The sequence below is a fragment of the Ascidiella aspersa genome, chromosome 7, assembly GCF_963924565.1.
Source record: "Ascidiella aspersa chromosome 7, kaAscAspe10.2, whole genome shotgun sequence".
NCBI lineage: Eukaryota > Metazoa > Chordata > Ascidiacea > Phlebobranchia > Ascidiidae > Ascidiella > Ascidiella aspersa.
The window spans coordinates 10,158,975-10,183,670 of record NC_139453.1 but is presented as its reverse complement, the minus strand read 5'-3'; the positions used below and the strand labels follow the sequence as shown (position 1 = coordinate 10,183,670).

General features: G+C 40.5%; 1 protein-coding gene across 1 annotated transcript in view; it reads left to right on the top strand.

Annotated features, from left to right (window-relative positions):
• Positions 1-24,696, top strand: part of LOC146137662 (uncharacterized) — a 30,464-nt gene that overhangs the window by 3,958 nt on the left and 1,810 nt on the right. The window contains exons 6-18 of the mRNA XM_083394416.1: positions 648-1,215; positions 1,613-3,682; positions 4,232-4,365; positions 5,025-5,192; positions 8,297-8,488; positions 10,259-10,348; positions 12,105-12,258; positions 19,272-19,447; positions 20,279-20,486; positions 21,441-21,622; positions 22,718-22,934; positions 23,573-23,740; positions 24,485-24,644. Coding sequence (XP_083250542.1) covers positions 648-1,215; positions 1,613-3,682; positions 4,232-4,365; positions 5,025-5,192; positions 8,297-8,488; positions 10,259-10,348; positions 12,105-12,258; positions 19,272-19,447; positions 20,279-20,486; positions 21,441-21,622; positions 22,718-22,934; positions 23,573-23,740; positions 24,485-24,644 — 4,487 coding nt within the window. The remainder of the gene's footprint in view (positions 1-647; positions 1,216-1,612; positions 3,683-4,231; positions 4,366-5,024; positions 5,193-8,296; positions 8,489-10,258; positions 10,349-12,104; positions 12,259-19,271; positions 19,448-20,278; positions 20,487-21,440; positions 21,623-22,717; positions 22,935-23,572; positions 23,741-24,484; positions 24,645-24,696) is intronic.

Here is a 24,696-nt window from a genome sequence, read left to right as displayed (position 1 = left end):
GTGCGTAATCGCTATAGAGTAGTGCATGAAACATGCACACACATATGTGTGTTAACCACTGTGATCTAGCCCTCATGAAGCTGCTTTTTGACCAACGATAACGGCTTACGTATCATTAGTACACCGAAAGCCTTTGCAGACTCACGGATCTGTCGATCAATGTTCCCAGTATGACCAAAGGTCGAGAGTTCGAACCTCACTGCAGGATAGTTATTTTCCTAGCATGCCCTGCTTGAATCATTGGTCGACAGATTCGGTGAGTCTGTATGATCGCTTTCGCTGTACTTGCTCTAAAGTAAATTGTTTTGCACAGCAAAGCTGTTCTGATTTAAGATCCTTAAATTCATCCCTGTTAAGAATCAATTCGTATTTAGTGTATTTCAATTTACGGTTAAAAAAACGGCATGTTCGGAAATACTAAATAAAATATTTTTTTTAATTAGATGTAGTGGATATTTAGTTTGTTAAAATAAATACTAAAATAATATGTAGCCGACATGACAATAGAAGAAGAGCACAAAAGAGTTTTTAAATCGAAAGCAGCCCGATCGTTTTGAGAGTTAATACCAAAATCCGCACACGCCAGACCCAGGCTTTCTTACACATATATATTCCACTAACTTAAGCCTTACTCCATGTCATTCAAGATCCCGGACGATTTACCAAGCCTCGTCACAGAACGTCGCCTCGACAAGTCTTCCAAACGCAGGAGGAGACACAGATCCCAGGAGAGCACGGCGTCGTGTCCGACCAATCGACTTCGGAGGATGCTGCACACCGCATCTTCCAACATGATCGACCTGGATGCAAGTCGGAGTAAGCTCCGTGATCTCACCACGCCCGATCGGAGCAGAAGGGACGCGGGAGCAATTAGGACAACTAAGAGTGAAGTTGACCGGCTGGACAAGTTTCTTGACTTCCAGCACTGCTTGCAGGAGCTTAGGAGCGATTGTTCCTTTGCATCGGAAAGCGGAGGAGAGATTTCGCTCAACCGATCCAAGTCGATGAGCGATTGCAACGCGGCTATGCAGGAGTACGACAAGCTGATGCTGTTTTCCGAGGAATGCCGCACCAAGGGCCAGGAATCTGTCGCACAGCTTGTATTCCGGGATGAGATCGAGTCTTCGCAATCACCGCAACATTCAACTTCAGTCGGCGACCTGAATGAAGTGAGAAAAGAAGAGACGCCGAGAGATTTCGAAAGGTCCAATTCAGGTAATTCGTGTTTTCCCTATACTGTATGATAAGGTGGGGCATGTGATAAACTGTCGTAAAATCACTTGACGCAAATTGTCAACTTGGTTACTTATTTAAGAAGTGCCTAATAGTATTGCAGAGGTTTCTGAAATCGGAACATAATTTATCCCTTTATGTAAAGCTGGGCATTAACATCATTTTATAATTTTTTAGGAAATATAAACAAAATTAATACCAGTAGGTCACAAATCCAATAAAATATTCAATTGTGTAATAAAGCAGAGTAAACCGCGATATTTGTTTTTATTGTACTGGTTGCTGCATTGTTTGCTTAGACAATATTTTTTGAAAGAAATATCCTTATAATGATGGCCTATGTTTTAAACCTAATGAGTAATGACATTATATCTCATAGACGTAGAAGATTCAGCGATTGCTCTCACAGCTGCGCGACACAACGATAAACTGGTCGGAGCACATAACAAAGGAGAGCTACGAGAAGTTTTACATGGGGACATACATGATGAGGACGCTTACAACGGGAAAGAGGAAGAAACCTGCATAAGATTCAGCCCTGATATAGACAACGAAGTGGCAACCATTCGTGGCTGTAAATTACCCGTCGAGACTCTTATCGATGTAGATTGTAATTCCGAAGATGCCCAACTTTACAAGGAGGAAATTTGCGATAAGGCCTCAGACGATTTTAAGCTGGAAACAATCGGGCAATTTAAAGAAGCTTTGCATTCAGAATACGACACGGTTGAGGCTCCTAATATCGAATTGCTGGTTGATGAGAAATATGTTCCTCATTTTAGGAACAGCGCAGAACCAGGAGCAAAATTAACAAACAATGCTGTAATGCCGGAAGTTCAAAGTTCTACTTCGTCTAGGGACGGCGACATGCGAAACAAAAATGATCATTTGAGTTTTAAAGAAATGGAGCGACAAAGCAACGCGGATGCGATTTTTTGCCTCGAACAACTGAACGACATGTTCACACATGTGCTACAAGACGTGAAACCTCCCGAGGTTAAAGGTGACTTAGATCGTCGGGAACAGGATACAAACGACGACTTTGAAAACAAGATAAGGGCAGACTTCGACATGAATATGAAAAATCTGGAAAGCGAATGTGCAATAATGTTTGAGAAAGATGACGAATTGGATATGCAGTGCAAAACGGAAACAGCGGTAGGCGACTTTAACACAGAAAATCTTGAACTTCCGTTTGATTTTGAACTTGTAGAAAACGAGCAGGAACTGCTGTGTGAGGACAAACAGAAAGAAGCTTACTTAAAAGAAGAAATAGTAGAAGACAATCAGGTAGTTAAAATGGAAATATGTGTAGATCAAGCGATCGGGTCTGCTGGTGACAAATCGTCATCAGACATAATGCCAATTTTGGCTTCTGTGGAATCATTTTCCAACGGCAATGATGAAAAACTCACCAACCAAGTGCAACTTAACGATTGTGTTAGCAGTTTTCTCGCGGCTTCCACAGAATCAAAACGCACTTGCCATTGCAACAATCCTCAAAATAAAGAGCCGACATTGTCAAGTCTAGGCCCTCGGCCGTCTGACGAGAGTCAGTCAAAAACTGGAAGCGACCCGCAGCCCTCGTCTGTGCTGTCGCGTTGCGACGAGCAGGTACAAAGGATTGTCGACAAAGTCATAAAGGGCGCTTTAAAGCGGGTGAGTACGGACGGTCCCGATTTGGTCAACCTTGGTGAGGCTCGTTCCGACGCGGAACCCACAGTCGATGAGAAAACTCGTCGGCCGATGTTCAATACTAGGTCTGGCCTTGGCGCAACTGAGAGGATAAGTTCCAAAAGAGTTCTAAGCCCTGAAATACAGTCCACCAAGCTGGAACTGGACCTTAAACCGGATGCCGACGCCTCGAGAAAGTTGGTTCGCTTTTCGGGCGACGATTGCGAAAACAAATTGATCGAAAAGCCTACCCTAAACAAAAATGTATGCGTAGCCGCTAAAGCACCTCAGAATTTCGAGATATTACTTTCAAGTGACCGGGGGTACAATCTATACGACCCTCCAAAACGCGAGTGCAGAGAAATTACCCAACCACTCAACAGTAAGCCAAATGATGTAAACAAACCATCTGTTGTTGCCCCTAATTTCATTAAGCGGGACAAAGAGAACAGCAAGACCAAGTCGCTGTCGCGTTACAACTTCCCGACCTCCACTCAAAGCGCTTCCACCCAGGGCTCCTCCAAAAGGTCCTCCAAAGAGATGGAGGACTTCCGGACCCCTGTTACTCTTCCCAAGATGAACGGCACTCCCAAGGCTCCCAGGAAGATCGCCCTCTTCTCGTCTTTCGAAAGCAAATACAGGGATTTGGATCGGAAGATCGATCGAATCCTGAAGACGACCTTGTCGCCAGAAAAACAGCATCTCAATATCACGGCCGCATCACTGGAAAAGAAAAGAGCAAGGACGCAGGAGGGAGATGTTGCTTGCGAAGCAGGTGACGTTTCCAGAAGACAGCGACATCATTCCGATACTCGAAGAAATATATTTTCGGACGCAAGCCCACGGACGACAGGGGCCGGAAACGGTAAGCATTAGTTAATACCGAGCATAAACAGACCAAAATTTTAACGAATATTGAACCCAAAAAACATATATAATTTAAAAAACAATGTGTATTTGGTCCTTTATTTTAAAGTTGCTAAGGCATTGCATTTAACATAACGTGGTAATATTATTACCAATAAATTGGTATGGGTTTATGCGAAAAAGATACTTGTTTTCTTCATATACGCCATAAATTCAAAACCTGTTCGAATGTTCGCCTACGATTTCGCTTGCCAAATAAATGCATTAAACAGTAGGTTTTTGATTAAGCTCGTGTATCTTTGCAACTCGATTTCATTTAAACATTTAAACTCTGTTTTCAAGAGATAGTGGATTTCCTAAATTATGCGAATTAATTGAAAAGGCTTTTCTTATAACGTTTCAAATAGGGTTTGTAAGCTGGTGCCTAATAAATCTACACCCCTAGATTTACGGACAGATTCCCTCGCCAATGAAAAGGATGTGGCGCTCACTATCGATGAACTTGTTGACGACACAGCCCTAAAACTGGGAGAGGAGTTTTTAGCGTCTTCAGTATCGCCGGAAGTCAAACTAAAATCCGCCGAATACTTGGTATGCTATTTCCACTCTCTTGGTATGCTTATTCCACTCAACCTTTGCCTAATTCTTGTCAGGGGTGAAAATAGCAATTTTAAATGGGTAAACGGTACGTGTTCAACAATGGGAACCATCCATGACTAAATCCAGACTTGGTCTTGGTTTATATTCACTATATAATACAGGTAACTACTTAGCGTTAAAAACGATTATTTGCACTTAATAAATTGGATTAGCCTACCCTTAAAAGTAAACGCTCTCTTCAAAGCAATAAAAGCCCACTCAGTGCGGTCCGGCTTATATAAAAAAACACATTTAAAAAAATGATAGAAATCCTATAATGGTCATCGAAAAGAGATGTAAGCCACAAATGAATTTAACCTTGTCGTGAATATTAAATGTTTTAAACGTCAACAATTGAGTAGTGTTCTGAAACAATTTGGGATCAGTTTGTGTGCTGTGAGGCAGATCATAATACACTTATTTAGGCGTAGGAATTTACGAAGGGTCTTATAAGCAAGAGATGCAGCTTTGTATTTTAAAACGTATACTTGCTTTTGGCTTCCAGTCGAAATAAATTACATAAAGCGGGAAATATTTTTGTCAATCCCTTTAGTTTCGACAGATCGTTTCGTTACTCTAACAGCTTAACAGTATTGGCGTTCCTCTTTCAGGTAAACGCAAGGGATGAGGATGAGGTGTCCAGCGTTGGTCGGGCGCTCAGATCCATCAGAGAGAACCTCAACCAGGAGCAGGAGAGCGCCGAAAAGCTCCGGGTGGACATCGCAGAAAGCTGGAGGAGGATGCAGAACGCGGACTCTTGGCGGGCAGACAACTCAAAGGTGAGAAACCTTTATAGCAGTGATTGGGAGCCAGACTCGACGGAGTTAGTTTAGTTGGCTTGATATTGTAAGACTACAGTCTTTACTACTCGAGTCGCGACTGCCACAATCCCCCATGCGTATATAAGCAATAGCAAGGTCGAAACAGACTAAGCCTTCCACTGTAAACCATAAAGCTAAAGTAGCAAAAGGTGGAAATTTTTCAACAATCCGTTAACTTTTTTTAAAATAGGTTTTCCATTATTTTTGTTATATTTCTAATGTGAGTTTACCATTCTGGTCAAAATAATTTGTTAACTCGTAACACACCGGTTAATAACGGAAATCGATGTAAGAGTTGAAGAGATGCTTTTTTATTCGGTCGAATCAATATCTCAATTTTCGATTTTTGCGCACACGTACAAGGAGCTTTTTCTTCAAATTGTATATTCGGCCCTTGCAAGATAAACTGTACGAATAGAATGCTTTTCCATTTTGTACAAGTTTTAAATGTAAGAATCCGCAAGATGGCGCCCGCGCTTTGTAAACTTCGCAAATGGCGGTTGACTTTAAAACCAGAAGGGCTTATAACAGTGTCTCACTACCCACAACAAATAAGTTGAACGTTCACAGTATAAGTTTAACGAAATTATTAAGACGAATACTAATTTTATTTAAATATTCTAAAAGTTTTTCCAATTACTATATAGAAACCTTATTTAAGATAGGGGGCTGGCAACAAAACTTTAAATATAACCTTAAGACTCTATAGCGTGACTTGTTGGCATGAAAATGTTTCAGGCTGAGCCAAAAACAACAAAAATGGCCCTCACAAGACTCCCAACGATACTTTTCGCTTGTTTTCAAACCGAAACGTCCGTTGCCGCGATTCGAATTCACGTTTAAACGCCACACAATCGAGGTTTGTTGTTGTTTCGGGCCGCTGTTATATAGTTTTGCCGAAACTTCAAGATAACCGTACAAGAGATTGTGGTTGGTTAGACGAACAAGGGGGATCAAGAATGGAAGACGCGTTTTGGTAGTAGCTTCTTAAATAGGGCAAGGACGAGTTTGGTTTGTTGCTTAATTGTTTGTTTGCCAAAGTAAGGCTTTGAAGGTATTATAGACGCAATGCGAAGAAACGTCAAGTGTAAAGTTGGCGTTACAGCAAAACAGGTAGGAGTATGTTTCTTTCCAGACAAAATATAACTAAGCAATCTTTTAATTGCATGTCGACAACTGATTTTATTTTAACTCTATAATCAAGTTGGTATATTTGTGGCACAATTTACGTAAAAAATCTTTCCATGGAACAAACGGACAGCATCTAAAATTAAGCATTGGTGTCTGTAAGAATTTTCTCCAGTAACTAGCTGTAAGGCAGTGATTTAAATATTTAAAAATAAATCGAAAATAAGTTGGAATTATTTGTGTTCGGAGAATATTACGCCACACTACGATTTTTATACGCTTTTATTGCAAAATTTGAACCCATAGCCATCACGATCGTTAGTTTGTTGGACAACTCACGGTATACCTTTGGTTGAACAATTAGTTTATCGTTGTATGGACAATCAGTTTTAGAATCGTATTCTCATCAGCGATTTGCGGACACGATAAAAACCGCTCAGCAAACAAAGCAGGGGCTATTAATTAAGATATTCAGTGGCACTGCCGCCTTTTCAGCACTCGGCCGGTCGCCAGGCAATTGCCCATCTTCGGTCGTAATTGGCCATTGTTTTTTATGCGCCGGAGTAGAGGTGGGGAGAGGGGAGTAAATTTGAAGCCAAACCGAGTTTTCCGCCGGCAATTACCGTCACCGGGAAGCCAGGAATAGGCCTGTGTATAGTGGGATTTCAAACATTCCGCCACGACGCGACGAGTAGGTACTCCAACGGCACTCTCACTTGCGCCGTTGCCGAGTGACAGGAAGGGGTTGTATATAGGCTGGTTGCTGGTTACTGGTTGTTGGTAGCGCGAAAGTAGCGTTTGAAATTGCTGCAGTTCGGACACAGTTATAGAAGCTCGTGTGTTCGCCCCTGCTTTGTTGGAAAGAGATAGACGTATATTCAATTACAAAACTACCGGAATATTTACAGTTATGGTGGTCGACTGAAAGTCAAAGTGAGTGCTTACTGAGGGTGGGTAAGTTGTTTGTAATTGGAAGGCTTTCTTCAATACAATTGACATTTTGTGCGCGAAAGGACAGAACAGTTTTGTGAGTTATTTTTAACGCATTTTGTGGGCCACAGGTTTCAGTAACTTTACAAAAATTAAAAAAGCCAAAATATGGGGAAATTTAGCATAGACAACACTAAAACGTGCTACATTTTTCGGTGCTTGCACAATAACTTACTAAAGTAAAAACTCTTTTCTCTTAAGTAAAACGTGACAGGAGCTTGAACCAACCTTATTTTTAAACAGTTCAAAAAATAAAGTAGTACATCTTATCACGTACCCGAAATAACGTGAAACATGCGTTATGGCAGATAAAGTACCGAAGGATTGATTTTTGTTTGCGATTTTTTTAGGCAGTGTCTAAACTACATTCCAGTGCTATTTTGAGGATTGTTTAATTGGTCCACACCCAGTCACGTGACCTATATGACGAGAAGGTCAAGAGTGCTCGTGTAAGCGTCGACCGTGATCGTACTATATAAATTAGGGGTTTACGACTATTTCAGTCAAACTCAGGATGGCAACGAAACCCAACAAAACTATACAAGTCTTACTCAAAATATTACTTTCTGATAGACTGATACTTTAGCAAACCAGATCATATATCTGTCTCAATCCCTAAAGTGGTGAACTTAACATTGGGTTTTGTCTGTTTAAATAAAACGCAACAACAATTATAATTCAAACAATAATTTGTTAACACAATTATTTCACCGCCTTAACTTAACAAACTGCGGATTTGTCGATTAAAATGCTTGAAGTTTATTGAATGACCTTTACATTATAAAAATGTATATCTATAACAATTCTATTCCGAGTGTAAAGCACAGAAATATAAAACGGGGCCAATTGATTGATCGATAGAAATGAACAGAGCTAAAGGAATTCAAAAAACAAGAGTTTAGCGTAGAAAAAGTACCCGTTACTCAAAATAGGCGTTTTTTCAGCAGAAGAAGATGTCACCTGACGAGGCGGAAAAGTCCTCCAGCTCCAAGGTCCGGACTCTGGAGGAGGTTGTGGCCCTCTTGAGGCGCCACGTCAGCCAGCGCGAGTTGGAGATCGAAGTACTCGGAAAGCAACTCGTCGAGTCCAACTCGCGCATCAAGGGACTGGAGCGGAAACTTAACGACAAAAATCTGGTGAGTTGCAGAGTTTCGAGGTCGGGTAAAAAACGATTATTTTGAATTTTTTTTAAATGAATGTGCTTTCATACAGGACAAGAATAAAGGTTTAAGAGATGGGTTGTAGGTTGTGTAGATGAATTGTAGGTTGTGATTTATGTCCTATTAATCCCCGTTGGTTTGATACTTAAATAGTAGGATGACACATTTTTTTTAAATTACCGCAGAATGCTATAAAATATTATGCTTTAAACATTACAAATGTTATTGAGGTAATGCTGTGAATTATTATAATTCCCGGTTAGGCGAAAACGAAGTTATAAGACCACGCTGTCATGTCAAATCTATAGGTACAACGATAAACTTTTACATTGGTGACTTCTGAATATGGTAAGGTGCTGCGTAACAAATGTAAATACATATATTTTTTTAAAGAATGTGACAGTTACAAAAAACGGTAAAAGTTCGACACAACCACAAACTGGCAAGAGTCGTGGCAAATGGGGATAAACAAACGTAACTTCATTTGCAAAGAACTTTTTATGGTTTAAATTGTGACGCGGAAACATAAAATGCGAAATTTGATACTCTATACCAGTGTTTGTCAACCTTTTTTACTTGGCGGCGCATCTAGAGACGATTTCAAACGAGGTGGCGCACTTTGCGAGCGAAGCGAGCGCGAAATTTTTGAGGTGTACCTCTATTTCTCGTAAATTGCTTGCATTTTTTTTATTATATTGGCTTTATAGTTGCATATCTTAAAAGAGACTCCAGCCTTGAGACCAAAATAAGAACAACATCAACTTCGGAATAAAAGACTGTTAGGAATAAGGCGTACATAAGACTAAAACCTAATAGTCGTAATAATGACGAAATCGGAATCAGACCTAAATGGCCAAAATAAGGCCTATCTACCCCCAAACACCATCCATAACTATCACTAACTCCCCGAATATTTTCAACCCTAACCCAATTCTTAGCACCACCAACTACCCGGGGGGCAAAATTCCGGGGCCAAAGCAGCGGCGCCCAAATGCCGACAGCAAACGGGTTTTCCCTACAGTCTTGGGGGTAGTTTTGTCTATTTAAGTCTTCCTCCGATTAATTTTGGGCTTAATTTGACATGTTTAGGTCTTATCTAGACTATTTCAGATCTTATTCAGTCGTGGTAATTCCTGCGAATTTGTCGTTATTATGTCGGTGGTCTTAGCACTATCATATTAGGCTATAGATTATCTGATTTAGATGTTGTTGCTTTGAATGTCTTATTGTGTTTTCTACTTGAAAGTACTGTGGAATCAATGAGCTAGGCTTAAAAGAAAAGTAAAAATATATGTTTTATATGCTAAATTAGTTTTTCCATTTGCTCGCGGCGCACCTGGCAGCCTTCCATGGCGCTAAAGTGGACCACGGCGCACCGGTTGAGAAGCGCACGATCAAAGTTTGTACAATAAAACGTTCACCTGCCTGCGACCTTCAATCTATTTTAAACCAACTTGCTTTACAAATGTCCGCCTATATGTTGGCAAGTTACTTTCGCTATTGTGTAACACAAAGCTTGACACGTGCCCCATAGCAAACGGACTAGCCCCTAAACTCTACATGGACCGTTCGCCTTTGATGTGCGAAACAAACAGAAGGAACAAAAGTGCGGTAAAAAGCATTAAGCGACTTTGTTGCATATCGCTACTCCACAGGGCAAACGGGGTTATACAGGTGCAGGGTCGACAGTGATGTGTGTAAAGATTTTGTAAGTGATATCTAGCCAACATGGACGATTTATTTCAGGACGAGTATCGAATGACGGGTCTGCGAAAGGACAAGGACGAACTCTACTTGCGACTCAATCATCTCCTGTCGGACAGAGACGAGCTTCAGGTGGGTTGTATTATGCTAAATGTAAATGCTTTCTTTATGTTAGTATAGTGTTTCTCAGCCTTTTATGGCTATAGCGACACCCCCAGAAATGACAAATGAATTGCGGCACTTTTTCTGTAGGTAATTCCTTCGAATTTCACAATCATTGGAACTGGAACAACACACATTAACTCTACACAACGTATAGGAAATTATAATTGGATTTATTCCACTCTAATCTTTACAAAAAAAGTTGTTAGAGAGCAAAAATAAGATTATTAAAGATTCTCAAAATACCTCTCGGCACCCTTGAGCATTAGAAATAACACCCCGGTTGAGAACCACTGCTTTATGTGGTCGAATTATTATTTTATCCAAAAATGGGGCATAAAAACTATTGATTGCCCTATAATTAAAACGATGTACTCCCAATAATTAGGGATAAAGCAGAATACATTTTCTACCGGATTCAAGTCCATATGTTAGAGATGACGTCACAAAGTTACGTCATAAAACAAGTAACAAATATGATGTTGCTGCCATGCAGGCAATGTTTAACTTGTAAAACTAAAGCAACATTAATAAATCTGGAGTTATCGTTTAGCTGCCGATAACTAACAACCGTGGTTGAATACAGATAAGGTTAATGTGGTCGGTTGTTAATTTAAATTCAGTTTGCAAGTTTCTATGCAAGCTCTCGGTTTTCAAACAGAATGTCGTCTTTCGCATATATCCAAACTAAAGGTCCTTTATGAATAAACGTTGCACCAAACACATGTAATACATTTCTTGCAATTTACAATGCTGATACTCTAAATGCATTGGTGTATCAATAGCTAAATTTGCGATTCTATGAAATTTACGTCTAGGTTAGTTGCTGGTTTGCTCGAGCAGAAAGATATAAATTGGTATTATTTATTGCGAGATTTGACATTTTACAAAAACAATGGTGAGCAACATTGTTTTGATCGTTTTTAAAAAAAAAGGTAATCTTGTTTTAATAAATGTACTAAAACAATCGATTGTACAGTAATGAAAGCCAAGAGAAGTTCTTGTCGAAAATTTACCCCAGGTCACAATACCCCCAAAATCAAGTTCGGCGTAAAATTAGTCCTACTTCCTTCATCAACGTGGTAATTATATAATGCGCGAGTCAGTATAAGAAACTCGCAAATGCATAGCGTGTTGCATATCAAACGCACCCGCTTTGTTGCCACTTCCCTCCCATCAATAGAGACCTGGGCTGCGGAGTCGGTTAAAAATAACCCGAGTCCAACTCCTCGAGTCCGATTCCGGCTAATAAAATAAACCCGAGTACCAGGTCCCGATAAATGTGAGATTTCGTCGAGTCCCGAGTCCGGCTCCGACTCTCACAAATTTTTGAGTAACGAAATTAAAGAGGTTTTTCCAGTAATCGCCTTTTAAGAGTGTCGTATAATTCATCCACTTACAATACATGGTTTGAGAATATCCAGTATTTGCTATTACATCTTTACAATTTCATATATTTTAACATTTGGTACTGCGCATGCGCACGTCGGACTCGGGACTCTGGTTGTTTTACGTGGTCTTACTCGAGTCCCGAGTTCGATCCCGACTCCGCAGCCCTGTGAGAGACTGTAAGATATTCTCCAGTTAAGAGCTGAGGCGCTAAATCAGGTTCTTAACCACCAATCAGTCATTTCAACCAGTAAAACAGCCCGCCTTGATAACGAAGGCTACCCGTTACTTGTGAAACAAGAAAGATATAAAACAAACAATTTTTTACGGAATGTAGAAGAAGATCGGCAGCATGACTCGTGAAAAGGACGACGCTGTGGTGGCGGCCAGGAAAGCAAACGACGACCTGCTGTCGGAGAAACACCGCAGCACTCATCCGAGTTCGTCCTCGCGCCTTGAAACGCACCACCACTCATTGGACAAAGATGCCGGTAAGTGAATACACAACTTCTCGAAATTAATCAAGACGTCAAAGTGACCCCAATAATACTCGCTTCAGTTTGTTGGGTTTGTCAAGTTTAAACAATCTGCTTGAGCTAAAGTGTTACGCTATTATAAGTGAGTCAAAAGGGCGTTGTATTTTTTATTTGTATTTAAACGTCCCACACCACCCTTACATATTATCGAGCAGGACTTAACAACGTATACAGCCCGCGGGCAGCATACGGTCACCAGGCCAAAGTCCCCGAAATATATTTTTGGTTACTAGCATTACTTTGTAAATACGGTTTTTAGCATGTATTTGTCCGTGCATCAGACTAAAAATTCCTTTATTTCGAGCAACACACGAATCTTTTGTATGTGCCTCGTGCACCACCTTTAAAATCAAAATTTTGCCAATTTAAACCAAATAAACACCAATTTTGTTTGCGCTTTGTGCAATTAGACTGGAATCACCTGCATATTTGTTAACGATTTTACTCAAATACAACAGGTGTTTTTAAAATTAATTCTTGTATGACGTCGTGTGATGACCAAGGTTTGTAACGCAATCCAAACAAATGCCATTCAACTTCAGTAAACGGCTCGCGGAATTGTTTTTTCTTGATTGTTGCGACCTTTTTCGAGTAGTACAGGCCTGTATAACATACCGTTTATGATTGCATAAGCTTCGAATTAGTGTTGTAAATTATCAATCCCGTTTGTAGTGGTAATAAAGTTTCCACCATCTTTCTCTTTTCATAAGCCTTTGGTTCTGGTCGCTGCCCTTTTTCTATGATCGTCCGGCGCGGTTTTCAAACCGTTACTGTACCATCAGTGGTAGTAGTGGTGAACTGGTGAAACAGCCACTCGAGCCTGAAGAGCCGGGACTGGCGTAAACGTCGCCTCCAGTGCCTGCTTATTTGCTTAGCCCGCTCTTGTGGTGGCCCCAGATGCTGAGGGGTCAGGTCCTCATCCTTCTGGCTCGCTGTCGTCGTTTAAAACTGTCGCCGTTGCCGCCTTTTGTAGTTAGTTACAGGTTGGCCGTCGAGTTGACCTACTGTGTTTTGTTGTTGTGTGTATGACTCCTATATGAACACTGATCAAGTCGTAGCCGCGACTGTTACGGTATAGGTCGAAAGCTGTAGCGTCATTGCATTGGCCACAGGCTATTAATGCTCAATTTCGTTTTAATTATAAATACTTAGGGTGAAAGCGGTCAATGACATAAAAAGAGTTAAGAGGTAGAAAGTTAAAGTACGGAAGTGCGAAAATCTGCAATAGCTGTTGTATTTTTCTTAATCGAAGTAAGATCACTACTTTTATATTGTTAACCTGGTCTCGCTGCGAAGTTCAGTTGTTTTCGGTGTACGTGATTATGGAGATGGATTAAGAACATAATACTATTTAGGGAAGCCACGCTGCTTTTTATAACCCTTTGGAGTTGGTTTGTACTAAAAATCATTTACAAAGTCAGATTTGTGTAAAAAGCGTCGATGTAAGGTGCTTTGCGTTAAACTCTAGCGAATAGACAAAATTATCTATTGCAAGTAGAAAAATCCAAATTTTAATATAGAACCGAATTTACCATGAATATGGTAGACAAAAATAGAAATGTATTTATAAATAATAGTTTATTTATAGTTACTTATAACGTATCTTGCCGCAAATACGTATAGCGTTATAACTGTTTATTCACACAAATAAAGCCTATTCTTTATCAGTGAATAAGTTGTCCGGCAGAACTGTTGATGGGCCTGTATATTTCCGTTAAAATTTGTGGCCGCACATCGTTATGTCGGGCAAAAAGAGTTAATAAGCCGCCCGACGTACGGGTTCAATGTTTTTTCGCGCGGGCGAGTAACGCGGTTTCGCCTTTGTGCGCGCGCGTTTCGGTGCCCCCCTTTGTAACAATGGCCAGTCGCCTGGGTGAAAACACAATGACCCCGCGCCCGTAGCCGGCAACGCAAAAAGGCAACTTTTCCATTTTGTAAGTCGACACACTGCCGTATGTTCTGGCGAACAAAACCCTGTATCGGGCAACAATGAGACGCAGATTGAATGCCACGCACCGGACTCGAGATATAGGTATTCGGGAGTCCCTGGTACAGTCAGCTTTAAGGAGTGCTAGTGGGTGGGTAGAGTTTTAGGTTTTAGGAAGTTGCTCGAACGCTATTTGCTTGAAGTATATATCAATATATCGGGACTCAGCAGCGGTTTGTGTGGGTAAGAATTAGTTACATTATGGAAAATTTATTGTGTTTGTTTAGTCAGAGAAACTTGGTGGTTGGTTAAAATATAAATAGTAGAGCGCCAAAAACTAGAAAGATTTTTACCAAAAACACCCTTGAGTGAAATAATTTCAACTACGATTGTGGTGATTCAAGTTAGGAAAGTGATCAATTTTTTAATGTTTACCTGCAGAAACTAATTAGTTTGTAGTTACACTACTGAAATGTTGGCCAATAAGAAGTTGTCTGCCACAACGGCAAGAACGTAAGACTTTAAAAAGGTACGTACAATTTAACATGGTTAAAATTAAAACGAAAATCAAAATACTTTGCCTCGTTTTGTTGTTTTCAATGAAACGGCGTATTTTGTGTCTACTGGTCTTACAAACAGACAACACTTACTTTAAGAGAACTTTCAACAGAAGAATGGCTTTAAACGCGGCACATTAGGAAGTTCCGATACAAGAATCGCCTATAATACCTTATCTAGAAACGCCTTTGCTTTATGTAACCACTCCTCTATTTTCCTGCTGTTTGACCGATAAACAGTTTAAAGGACGAACGACCAAGGCCCGGGTCCCACCCAAAACATATCGGCGCGACGGTTAACAACCCGGGAGATAGAGTGGTTGCCATTCAAAAATCGGGCCTTGTAATCGTGTACGCCAAACAACGCAAAGCTTGTAACCGTCGCCGCGGGATGCTTTGTCCGGTCGTCGATGCGCAAAGACAAGAGGCGTAACGCTGCTTGTAAAGCAAAAGGCGACTTACGGCGATACACCCAGTGGGTTGATTGAGCGTTTGAGAGAAGCGGCTAATTAACACGCCTCGCTTTTCTTGCGATGTTGCCAATTCATACGCGCTATAAATATTCGCCCGGGTCGAATTGCGACGCGACGAAATTGTTGTTTACCTGCTGTGTTGGGAATAATTTCCATATTACGTACTTGCCAATGAATATAAATGTGCAGTTGTTTGACGAGTAGGTCAATATTCGGTTGCTGCCGACTATGAACGAATGGAAGGACTTGCGCATAAAATTGTTCCTTTGCGGATGTTAGTTTTGGCACAAAATTCGAATTCCGATATAACTTGAACTTAAACTTTATAAAGTTACACTATAGTTTTTAACTTGATATTATAGAATTGGGTTTGTATTTCGTTCTGAAAATCAGTCAAAAAGGTAATCCAGACAAGTCGTGAAGTTATTGTATCCCTGGTAATTTTGTCACCTGCCTAAGGCGACACTTTTATGCGTTTAAAGACGCGCAGGTCAGTCAGGTCACCCAGTTTCCCCACTTTAAAGGCTCATTTTATTCGCCCCGAATTTCAAAACATTCCGAGGGCGAACATAAGCTTGTTAGTTTACTTTATCAATGCAAAACTGGCCAATAGTAATGAGTAGTCTCGTGACGTGGCAAGTTGAGATAATAGGGTATAAGTGTTAATGAATTGGGAATAAAACATGTAAAATCCTGCTGTAAAAATGAAAGAATTTGTTAGGATCGGTAGAATATTCATGGAAACCGAGTGCTATAATTAAATATAAGGTCATCTTCAATCCATTTAACCTTCCGATTGACATATATTTCCAATATCTTAACATTGTGGAAATCAGTATAATATCACAGAATGACGGGCAAGATACGATTGGTCAGCTGTAAATCTATCCTCACGCGCAATTTTCACACCAATTTGTCGGCAAGCTTGGGAAAAAGGGCAGTTTCGAAACATAGCCAAAGTCCCGGGCGCTGTTTTCAGAGAAAGGAACCGAAATGCCGTAAAGGTCGCCGAAGTCGACTTTCGCCGGGCGGCTTTGACATAATCGCGGCGCATTCGGCATCGCCGGGCAAAGCGTCATCACTTGTTGACTTACCCGACGACCGTTGGAAATACGGTTTATGACGGGAGCACGTGTTTGGGCTTGTCGCCTAGCCGCCCGCAAATATTGCGGCTTTCAAATATGTTTTTAAAACTTCTGTATATTACTCAAGCGGGATTTCCGAAAATCTTGAAGGGTTGCGATTTCGAGGCGTTGCTATGCCTTGCGTCTAAATGACATCCCGTATTTAAAGGACTATTTTGCCGTTTATATTTGATGACTCGTGCTAAAATAAACTGTGCTAAAAAACACAATGAATTTCGAACACTGTACACTTTTGTATAAACAGCAAATTGAAGGTTATCTCCGTCTGGTACATTTTTAAGTCACAAAACTGAGCTACTTATCGTTTGAAGGAATTATGAATAGCGGCGAACATATCAACTCACATTCGACAGCAGTTGGTAGTACTGTATAGGTGAAAACGAAGTCATATTTTATGGTGATCAAATTCAAACCAACTTTTGCAACACAATTTAAAAAATTACTAGCGCTGATAATACCGGTATGGGCTAGTGAGTCGAAGTATTGCGCTACACACGACTTGTTTGCAGAATTTGTGAATACTTTGTCGTAGCTATTCAAGCGTTTCCATAGCACCTGGCGTCGCTCTTAAATCCGTTTCGTTTATCGTTGTTCAGCTTAGTTTGGACCTGGTAGCAATGGGATTTAAATTGAAAACGAACTGCTTACAATCGGTAACCACATCACAGTTTAGCACAACAATTGCAGCAATCTTTTTTAAAAACTTGCAATTTAAAGAGACGTTTCTCAATGTTATCTTATGTGTGCTATGAACACGATTAATCGAAGTTACCTATTTTTAAAACGCGACGAACGAGGATGTTTCCACGTAATGAGGGCTCAACAAAAGATCAGCCCTACGGTTAAAGACACTTAGCACGTATCATTACAACACATGTCATTACACGCACGAAAAACACAGTTTGCTGAATACACTTTGCCGAGTTTTTTCGACGCGTACAAAATAGTGTCTCCCAATTCCTTACGGGAAAAGATTTGCGCTAGGGTCGCCGCACCCCGCTGGTTCACTGCTTTGCGTGGTTCTTGTACTCTATAGACGTTAAGGGAGAGAGAGACCGGCCGGTTAACGATTAACCCACATAAATAAGAAACCGGCCCCCGGCGTTGCTGTGCGCATCAGCCTCGTTCATTTATTTGTGTGTACAGGCGTTTGGAAGCGCAACTTTTGAAATTCCTAATGCAAGGCGAGGCGCTGTTGCGGTAACCAAAGTGTACTGACTGTGCGTGTCTTGAGACTGGAGCCCTGTTTGGAAAGCTTACTAACCACCACTCGAAAGTTACAGCGATAAGAAGGCGGCGTTTTTGCTTTTTGCTCGCCTGGATTTTACCGCTTTAGAGGATTAAGCTTGAATAGATTCCGAGTTGTCGCGAAAAAGTCGCGATGGATTCTTTGGATACGAGTATCAACAGCTACGGCGAGTTTGGTAAGTTGCTGCTGTGTGGAACTGGATTTGCACGTTGGTAATTTGCACCAGACGACTGTTGTTACTTGTGACCTTGTTGTTATCTGTTGTTTTTACCATCTCCGACAAAACGTCGTGTAATATAGTTGAAAAGCTAATCGCGGATTTAAGTATGATCGTCAGCACGAAAAGCTAACTCAAGCGTAAAAGTGCATGAAAATTATTTAAGGATGAGTGTCATCGAAGTGAGCTTTTGTATTGGACAGGACGTTGGTATAGTGCATTGGTACGACAAAATTAAAAGTTTTTTAGGCGATTATCTTAATGAAATGAGACGTTTCGATACGCTCTTGTTTCCTCATCAGTAAATGTGAAAATATATTTAACTTAAACCGTAAAATAATCTTTATTCTCCCAAAATGACAACGCATAAGCCAAAATATGTTCTTGCCGCTCGCTGTAGTCGAAGCAGTTGCAATAAATCACTTTGCGATGTTTCGTTCACGAGTTCAAAATCTTCGGTATAACAGTGTATAGTAAATGGCAGGCGAAAGATACTCCCGAGTGCTACTTGACCGTAAACTTGGTCTCAAGCACGAGGTACATCGGTACTTGGGCCGTTTTTACAATGCGTTGATGTAAGGTGCTTTCCGTAGCCTAAGTTTTATTTATTTATTTATTTATTATTTTTTTTTTAAGTTTTCTTGTCTGATGTGCAAATGGCGTGTAAACTAGGCAAACGAAAGCAACGACGAATTTTTTGGCCTTGTTGGGAAATTTTTTGACAATACTTTAACCCTGTCAAATAACTAACATAGAAACGTTTAAATACTCGTTGGATAATTCTTTCATTGCTGTAACGCAAATTGTATATTTTCTATTTGACAGCAACTCTATGCAAGTCCTACACGTCACTTGTCAATTTCTGTGTGTTCTATTCCAATTCAACCCACTTTGTAACAGGATTTAACAGTGTGTGATGTCACCAGTTGAACAAGGCCCTCTGAAGTGATTTGAAACCACGAGAATCAATACTCTAACTAAACTTAGGGACCTAGTTGCAGAAGTAGATCGACTTAATTTCGAACTTTGGGCAGCATTAAAATTAATGTGTTAAAAGCAACCACAGCGTCTATTTTAGCGATGTGAAAAAGGGTTGCGTGGAGGAGGGATTTCGAAAATCTAAAGAGTAAACGTTTAACCTTAAAAGCTAGTTGCAAACAAAAACGCAAAAATATTTGAATATCACGTAAAGCATGATGGTTATGCTTCCATGTCTATACTATTTATACTAACATGGTTACTCTCAAAACAATAACTGTTGTTTAGTCAGTAATGAGTAAAACGCTGCTTGGTGTTTGACATTTGTAAGGCAGGACTTTTTCTTTATTAGAGTGAAGAAACACATTGAAGTTATTTATTCAAATCGCCTGCCGCATTAACACTTTGTTACGTCATAACAGAGGACCTCAAGGAGCGGGTCGACGAACTGGAGGTACTCAACCGTAGCTCGGCGAGCGAACTTGAGCGAGCGGAACGCGAACTGAACTCACTCAAACGTGAAAAGCGCTCGCTGCTCATGAGCAGTGGCCAGGAGATGAACGACATGAAAGCTGATCACATGATCATGAGAGAAAAGGTGAGCGCGTTCGCTTGTCCTGACGACAGTTTTAAATATTCCTGAATACGACTGTTTTGTATAAAATAGGTTTAGACACGGTTGTTATAAGGTAGGCCTATATTAAGAACGCATTTAACATCAGCTGTCTCCCATTTACACCTGGTTAAACGGGAAAGGATTCACGTGACATTTTAATAAGTAGGGAAAATGCATTGCTTAACTATTGACAGGAAAATGCGTTCTTAACACATCTGTGAACCAAAAAAGGTATCGCTGTAAGATTTGACTCATAGCCTCCAATAACGGTGTCGCTAGTCGGAAAATGATATAATTTAACGGGATCTGGGGGAAGGTGTTAAAGATGCACAGGTAAAAAAGAACACGACATACATATCTATGTTATAAAATTGATATGGCACTTACAATATATCTGCTTACTTAAGTGCGAAAACCTCTGAAGAGTAGCTATTTCAACAGTACAATCATGCCTTTTAAACTTATGAAACATACTAACAAGTACCTGCATAACTCATTATACACAATATGTACATTCTGTAATCAAGCCCTTTTAAATTCGTACTAGCGATGACGACACACATTACTATAGGCCCTCCAAGTGTTTAGACACCGAATCAACTAAAGTGATAATCTCATAGGCTAAGAGTCTAAACATAGGTGATTACAACAGTGATCCAATATCATATGTAAAAATTCATAACGTCATTTCCAAACATTCCATACCTAGCTTTTACTCTGTTGCTCAGTTTTTATCGTGATGCGGTAAGCGGTAACATAAAGAATACTGAAAACAAAGCAAAAACGATAAACGAACGCCAACCTCATTCGCAGCTGGACAGGATGCACGAGATCTCGGCCGAGAACCTACTGCTTCACACCGACGTGGCCGATTACCAGAAAGAGCTGAGCGAACTGCGTGATGAGGCGAGGCTGCTGCGAGCCAAGTGCCATGAACTGTCCGAGGATAATCGCCAGTGCAAGGCCGAGGTGCGCGACCTCCGACGCTACATGGACCTGCTCAAGGCCAACAAGGGCGGAGGTAAGGGGTCGAGGTCTAAGGTTAAGGGGGTGAACGTATTTTGAAACTCTTGGGTGTTTATTGAGCGTGTTGACAGCAGTGTAATGTAATGTAAGTTGAGCCCTGTGGAACCTTTCCGGGTTCGAGTTAGAAAAGTATTCTGTCTTTATGACGAGAGAAACCTCGTTTTTTGAAGACAAATATTGCTAACATTTAACTTTATACCAATATTATCCTCAACCACCATTTAAAAAGGCAGTATTTGGCTACAATGAGTTTTGGCGATTTTGTTGAAGCAGTTTTGTTTAAAGGTTTGGCTTTGGTAACTGTTAAGAAATTTAAAGAAGCCGCAATCGTTTTAGCTAAGTAGGTACATATAGCTGTACTTATAGGCATTTTATTGGAGTAAGTTGCAGTGTTTCGGCGCTTAGAACATCGCATGTTTTTGTATAGTCTACTTGGGGGTATGTTGACCCAATTAGTTTTATTTTCCCCGCTACAGAGTAGAAGATTCCATTATTCACTTACCTTCATTTAAAGATACTTTTTGAGACTTAATTTAATTTAGGTATTGCATTACGTAATGCCATTCATGTTTGAACACGCTAGCTGTTATGGCCGACTTTCATCGGATAGACCCAAAAACGCATTAAATTTGGTTACGTATCAAATCATTAAAGTTTATAAACTCGCGTCAGAAGGTGTTTTTTTACGTGATCTATACGTAGTTGGACGTACACATTCATCGTTTTACCCTTGTCACATCGCTAAAAGAAGAAAACCCTGATAAAATTACAGCATTAATTTTCTGTTGCGATGTTAATTTTAAAGTGAAGAGCAATCAACGAAAAAATAAGACACATAATCTCTCGGGGCGAGAAAGTTGTCGTTATTTTGTTTGATGACAACAGAATACGAATAACTTTTGTCGATGGGTATCGTAACTAAAATAAAAATCAAGTTTTTTTTATGCAGACTCCCGACAAGATCTTGTGAACAAGATCGAGTACTACCAGATGGAGCACGACCGACTCTTGGACGAGGTACGTCATCTCCGGCAACGTTTGGGTGACGTCAGTCCCAGGAGCCCGCGTCATCGTTCGACGTCACCACCGCCCAGACCCTCGTCGAGGCAGATGCACACTTCGCCGAGCAAGGTAAAACTTAAATAGAAGTATAATTGCAACTCATTTTCGAATTAAGTCCAAGTTGCGGCATTTTTTGGCCCCAGAAATGTAGCCTACAGCAAACAAAGAAAGTTTTTTTTTCGATTTGGCACTTTTCAGTACAAAATCACATAGCGGTGGTGATCAAGTGGCGGATCTAGATCCGGATTTTTTCAACTTTTTGTGTGGATCTTCCAATGTAGTCTTGAAATAAAAAAACCTAAAAAAATCACACCCTATAAGTAAGGGCAATATGCTCTGAAAAGGCTGTGGGATCTTCGTAAAGTGTTGGTCATGTTTTTGAATAAAAAGGGTCAAACTAATACTCTGCTTAAACGTGCCAATCTATATGTAAGTCGGCTTTTTTCCTAACTGTTTTATCTATCCAAATACTCTGAACTTGAATCTCCAGGGCAGGGGAATCAAAAAAATTAAAGCATGTCCATTATGTTTACTATTTGTATTTAGTGGATCATCATGTTGTCAGGGATGGCTGTAGTTGATCATGGCAGAAATCATTTGAACAACCCTGTCCTATAGTATAGTAAATATGTTATAAATTATAATATTGTACTTTTGAAATAAGAATTTAAATTTCATAGTGGGAAAGCGGAGTAATATCTAATTTAAGGTGTCTGTGTTTATTCAAGGATTTTCTTGCCAATACACACAAAGGCCAACGATTCCAACATTAAAGTATACCAAAGCTCAGTTATGGGCCAATTACTAGCAAACTATCACCTATAGGCCAAATGTGAAGCAAAACGACTGCAAAAGTTACAGAGAACTGTTGATAAATCCAGCGCAAACAGCCAATTAAACCACCAAAACCTTTTGAGTCATAATCTTCCGAAGCCTTTGTATTTCGGATTTCTACAAACACGTCTAATTTACAAACACGCGTCTTCATGTTTTGTAGTAGAACATTGAGCAAAACAATAGATGCCGCAAAACTTTTAACAATTCAACCGAAACGCAGTCAATTAAAACAGGAATAATAACTTTAGTTAAAATCTTCACAGGCCCGTGCATTTAGACTCCACTTACACAATTGATTTTCAAACACGCTTCTTTATGTTTTTACAGCAGAGCGTTCGCTTCTCCAGCTCTCTCGAGCGCGGAAGATCGCCGGTGACCGACGCCCTGGCGGCGTCAACGGCGTCCTCGTACGGCGCCGCGCGCGTCCAAAAGGACAAGCGGAGCCTGTCCCCTTCAGCCGCCCTCAACGTACGCGACCTGACCATGGATAGGTACGCCCGCCACATGGAGGGGCCAGAGAGCGGACGATATGACTGCGCAAACGGTGAGGCAAACGTTTTGTTCCGGTTATTTTTTGGGAAAGGTTGCCTGCAGTTTTAACGGTGTAATAACGCCATAAGGGCTTTGATTATTTTGCATCTGACGAGGAATTTCCGTTGAGAATTGCAGATTACTTTTTTAACGGGTGTTTTTTTTCTGTTTAGGAACAAATCACTAATCAGTTAATTAATTTTGCATGAGGTTACATAATGAGTGTAGTGGTAGAAAAATAAATATGCGTAATTACTCAAAGTTTAATTTTTTATATATAAAATACGTTTCAAGGTTGTCTTAATTTGTCACACCTAAACGACAATTTAGTTATAAATGAATAATATTTTATGTTGAAACCAAAAATACCATTTTAAACCAGAAACTTACTTACTTGCAAAACGAACATGAAAACGTGTCTTTCTTTGACAGTTGTAAAAATCAATGTACACTAGAAGGCGTCTTTTCTACTAAGGGTGCCTAGACCTTAAAATAATTATTGATTAGTTTAATACTAATGTTAGTTGATATTTGTTAACGTTTATCAGCAAATAGGCCCTTTCACTATTACCGGTCAGAGCATTTTAGGCGCCCATTCCGCAATTTCTCAAATAACTTTAAAATAACAAGGAATTCTCCATCACTATACAGGCCGTGAGTCGCCACAGTCGGACGACAGCGAGTGCACAGAGTTCCTGCTGAAACCCCAGTGCCAAATAAATGGCTCCGTGGCGCCACCGCCGGTCGGGTGCCTGGACAGCGACGACGACCTTGACGCTGAACTTCACATTTCGTCGCTAAGAAACGGAAAATCGTCCAGTAAGGCTACATTAAATTATGTTCATTATGCGTTTAAGACACGTGTTGCACTAGTATGTATTTTAATATTTTATATCGAACGAGGTCTACACGAATGGTAACAAAAAAACACTGTAATTGTTGTTCGCAAACATGGATAATCAGTAATCACATTAAATCTAATATAGTTTATGTATTTGTCAGGTTGGCATTCCATTTAGCCTACTTGTAAGATCGTGCCTTTTTAACAAAGGAAAAATATGCGTTTCAGTAATGGTTTGTTTAGATCCAGCACTCCTCCTATAAGTGATAAATTACATTTAAATGAAAGCAACACTTTGTGTAAAATAAGTAGGTCTACTCGTGACCCATTAAACAAGTTTTTCTCACACCAATTCCTTCACTGAATAGAATTGGGCCGCACATGCTTCGCTGTTAAGTTAGGTACACCGAAAACCATCGCAGTCTCACCGAATCTTTCAAACAATGATGCAAGCAGGGCAGGATAGAAAAACAACAAGCCTGCAGTAAGGTTCGAACTCATAACCCCCGGCCAAGCCGGGACCGTCGATCTACCAACTGAGATACACAGGCTCAGAGAGGAGCGAGTCGAGAAACAACCATGACTGTTAAGTTAGGCTTAGTATTTGGTTTGCCAAAAAAACAATGTTCGAGAAACACTGCTTTAAACCATCCGGTGCCTTTTTATTAGCCTTTAGCCTGTCGTTTAGTTTTAACGCGTTTTTGTAATTTATTTACTCGCAGACACCTCGAGCTCGACCCAGATCCGCTCAGGGAGCGACGAACGGGTCGGTGGTTCCCCGACCAGAAGATCACGCAGCCCCTGTGGCAGCCCGGTGGGGTTCCGCTCGGTCAGCCCCAGGATGACGTCATCACAGAAGTGCGTCCAGGACACGGCGCGAGAGTGAGTATTGTTAAGCGTTTGTTGGCTTTGTTTCGGTGAAATTTGAATCAAA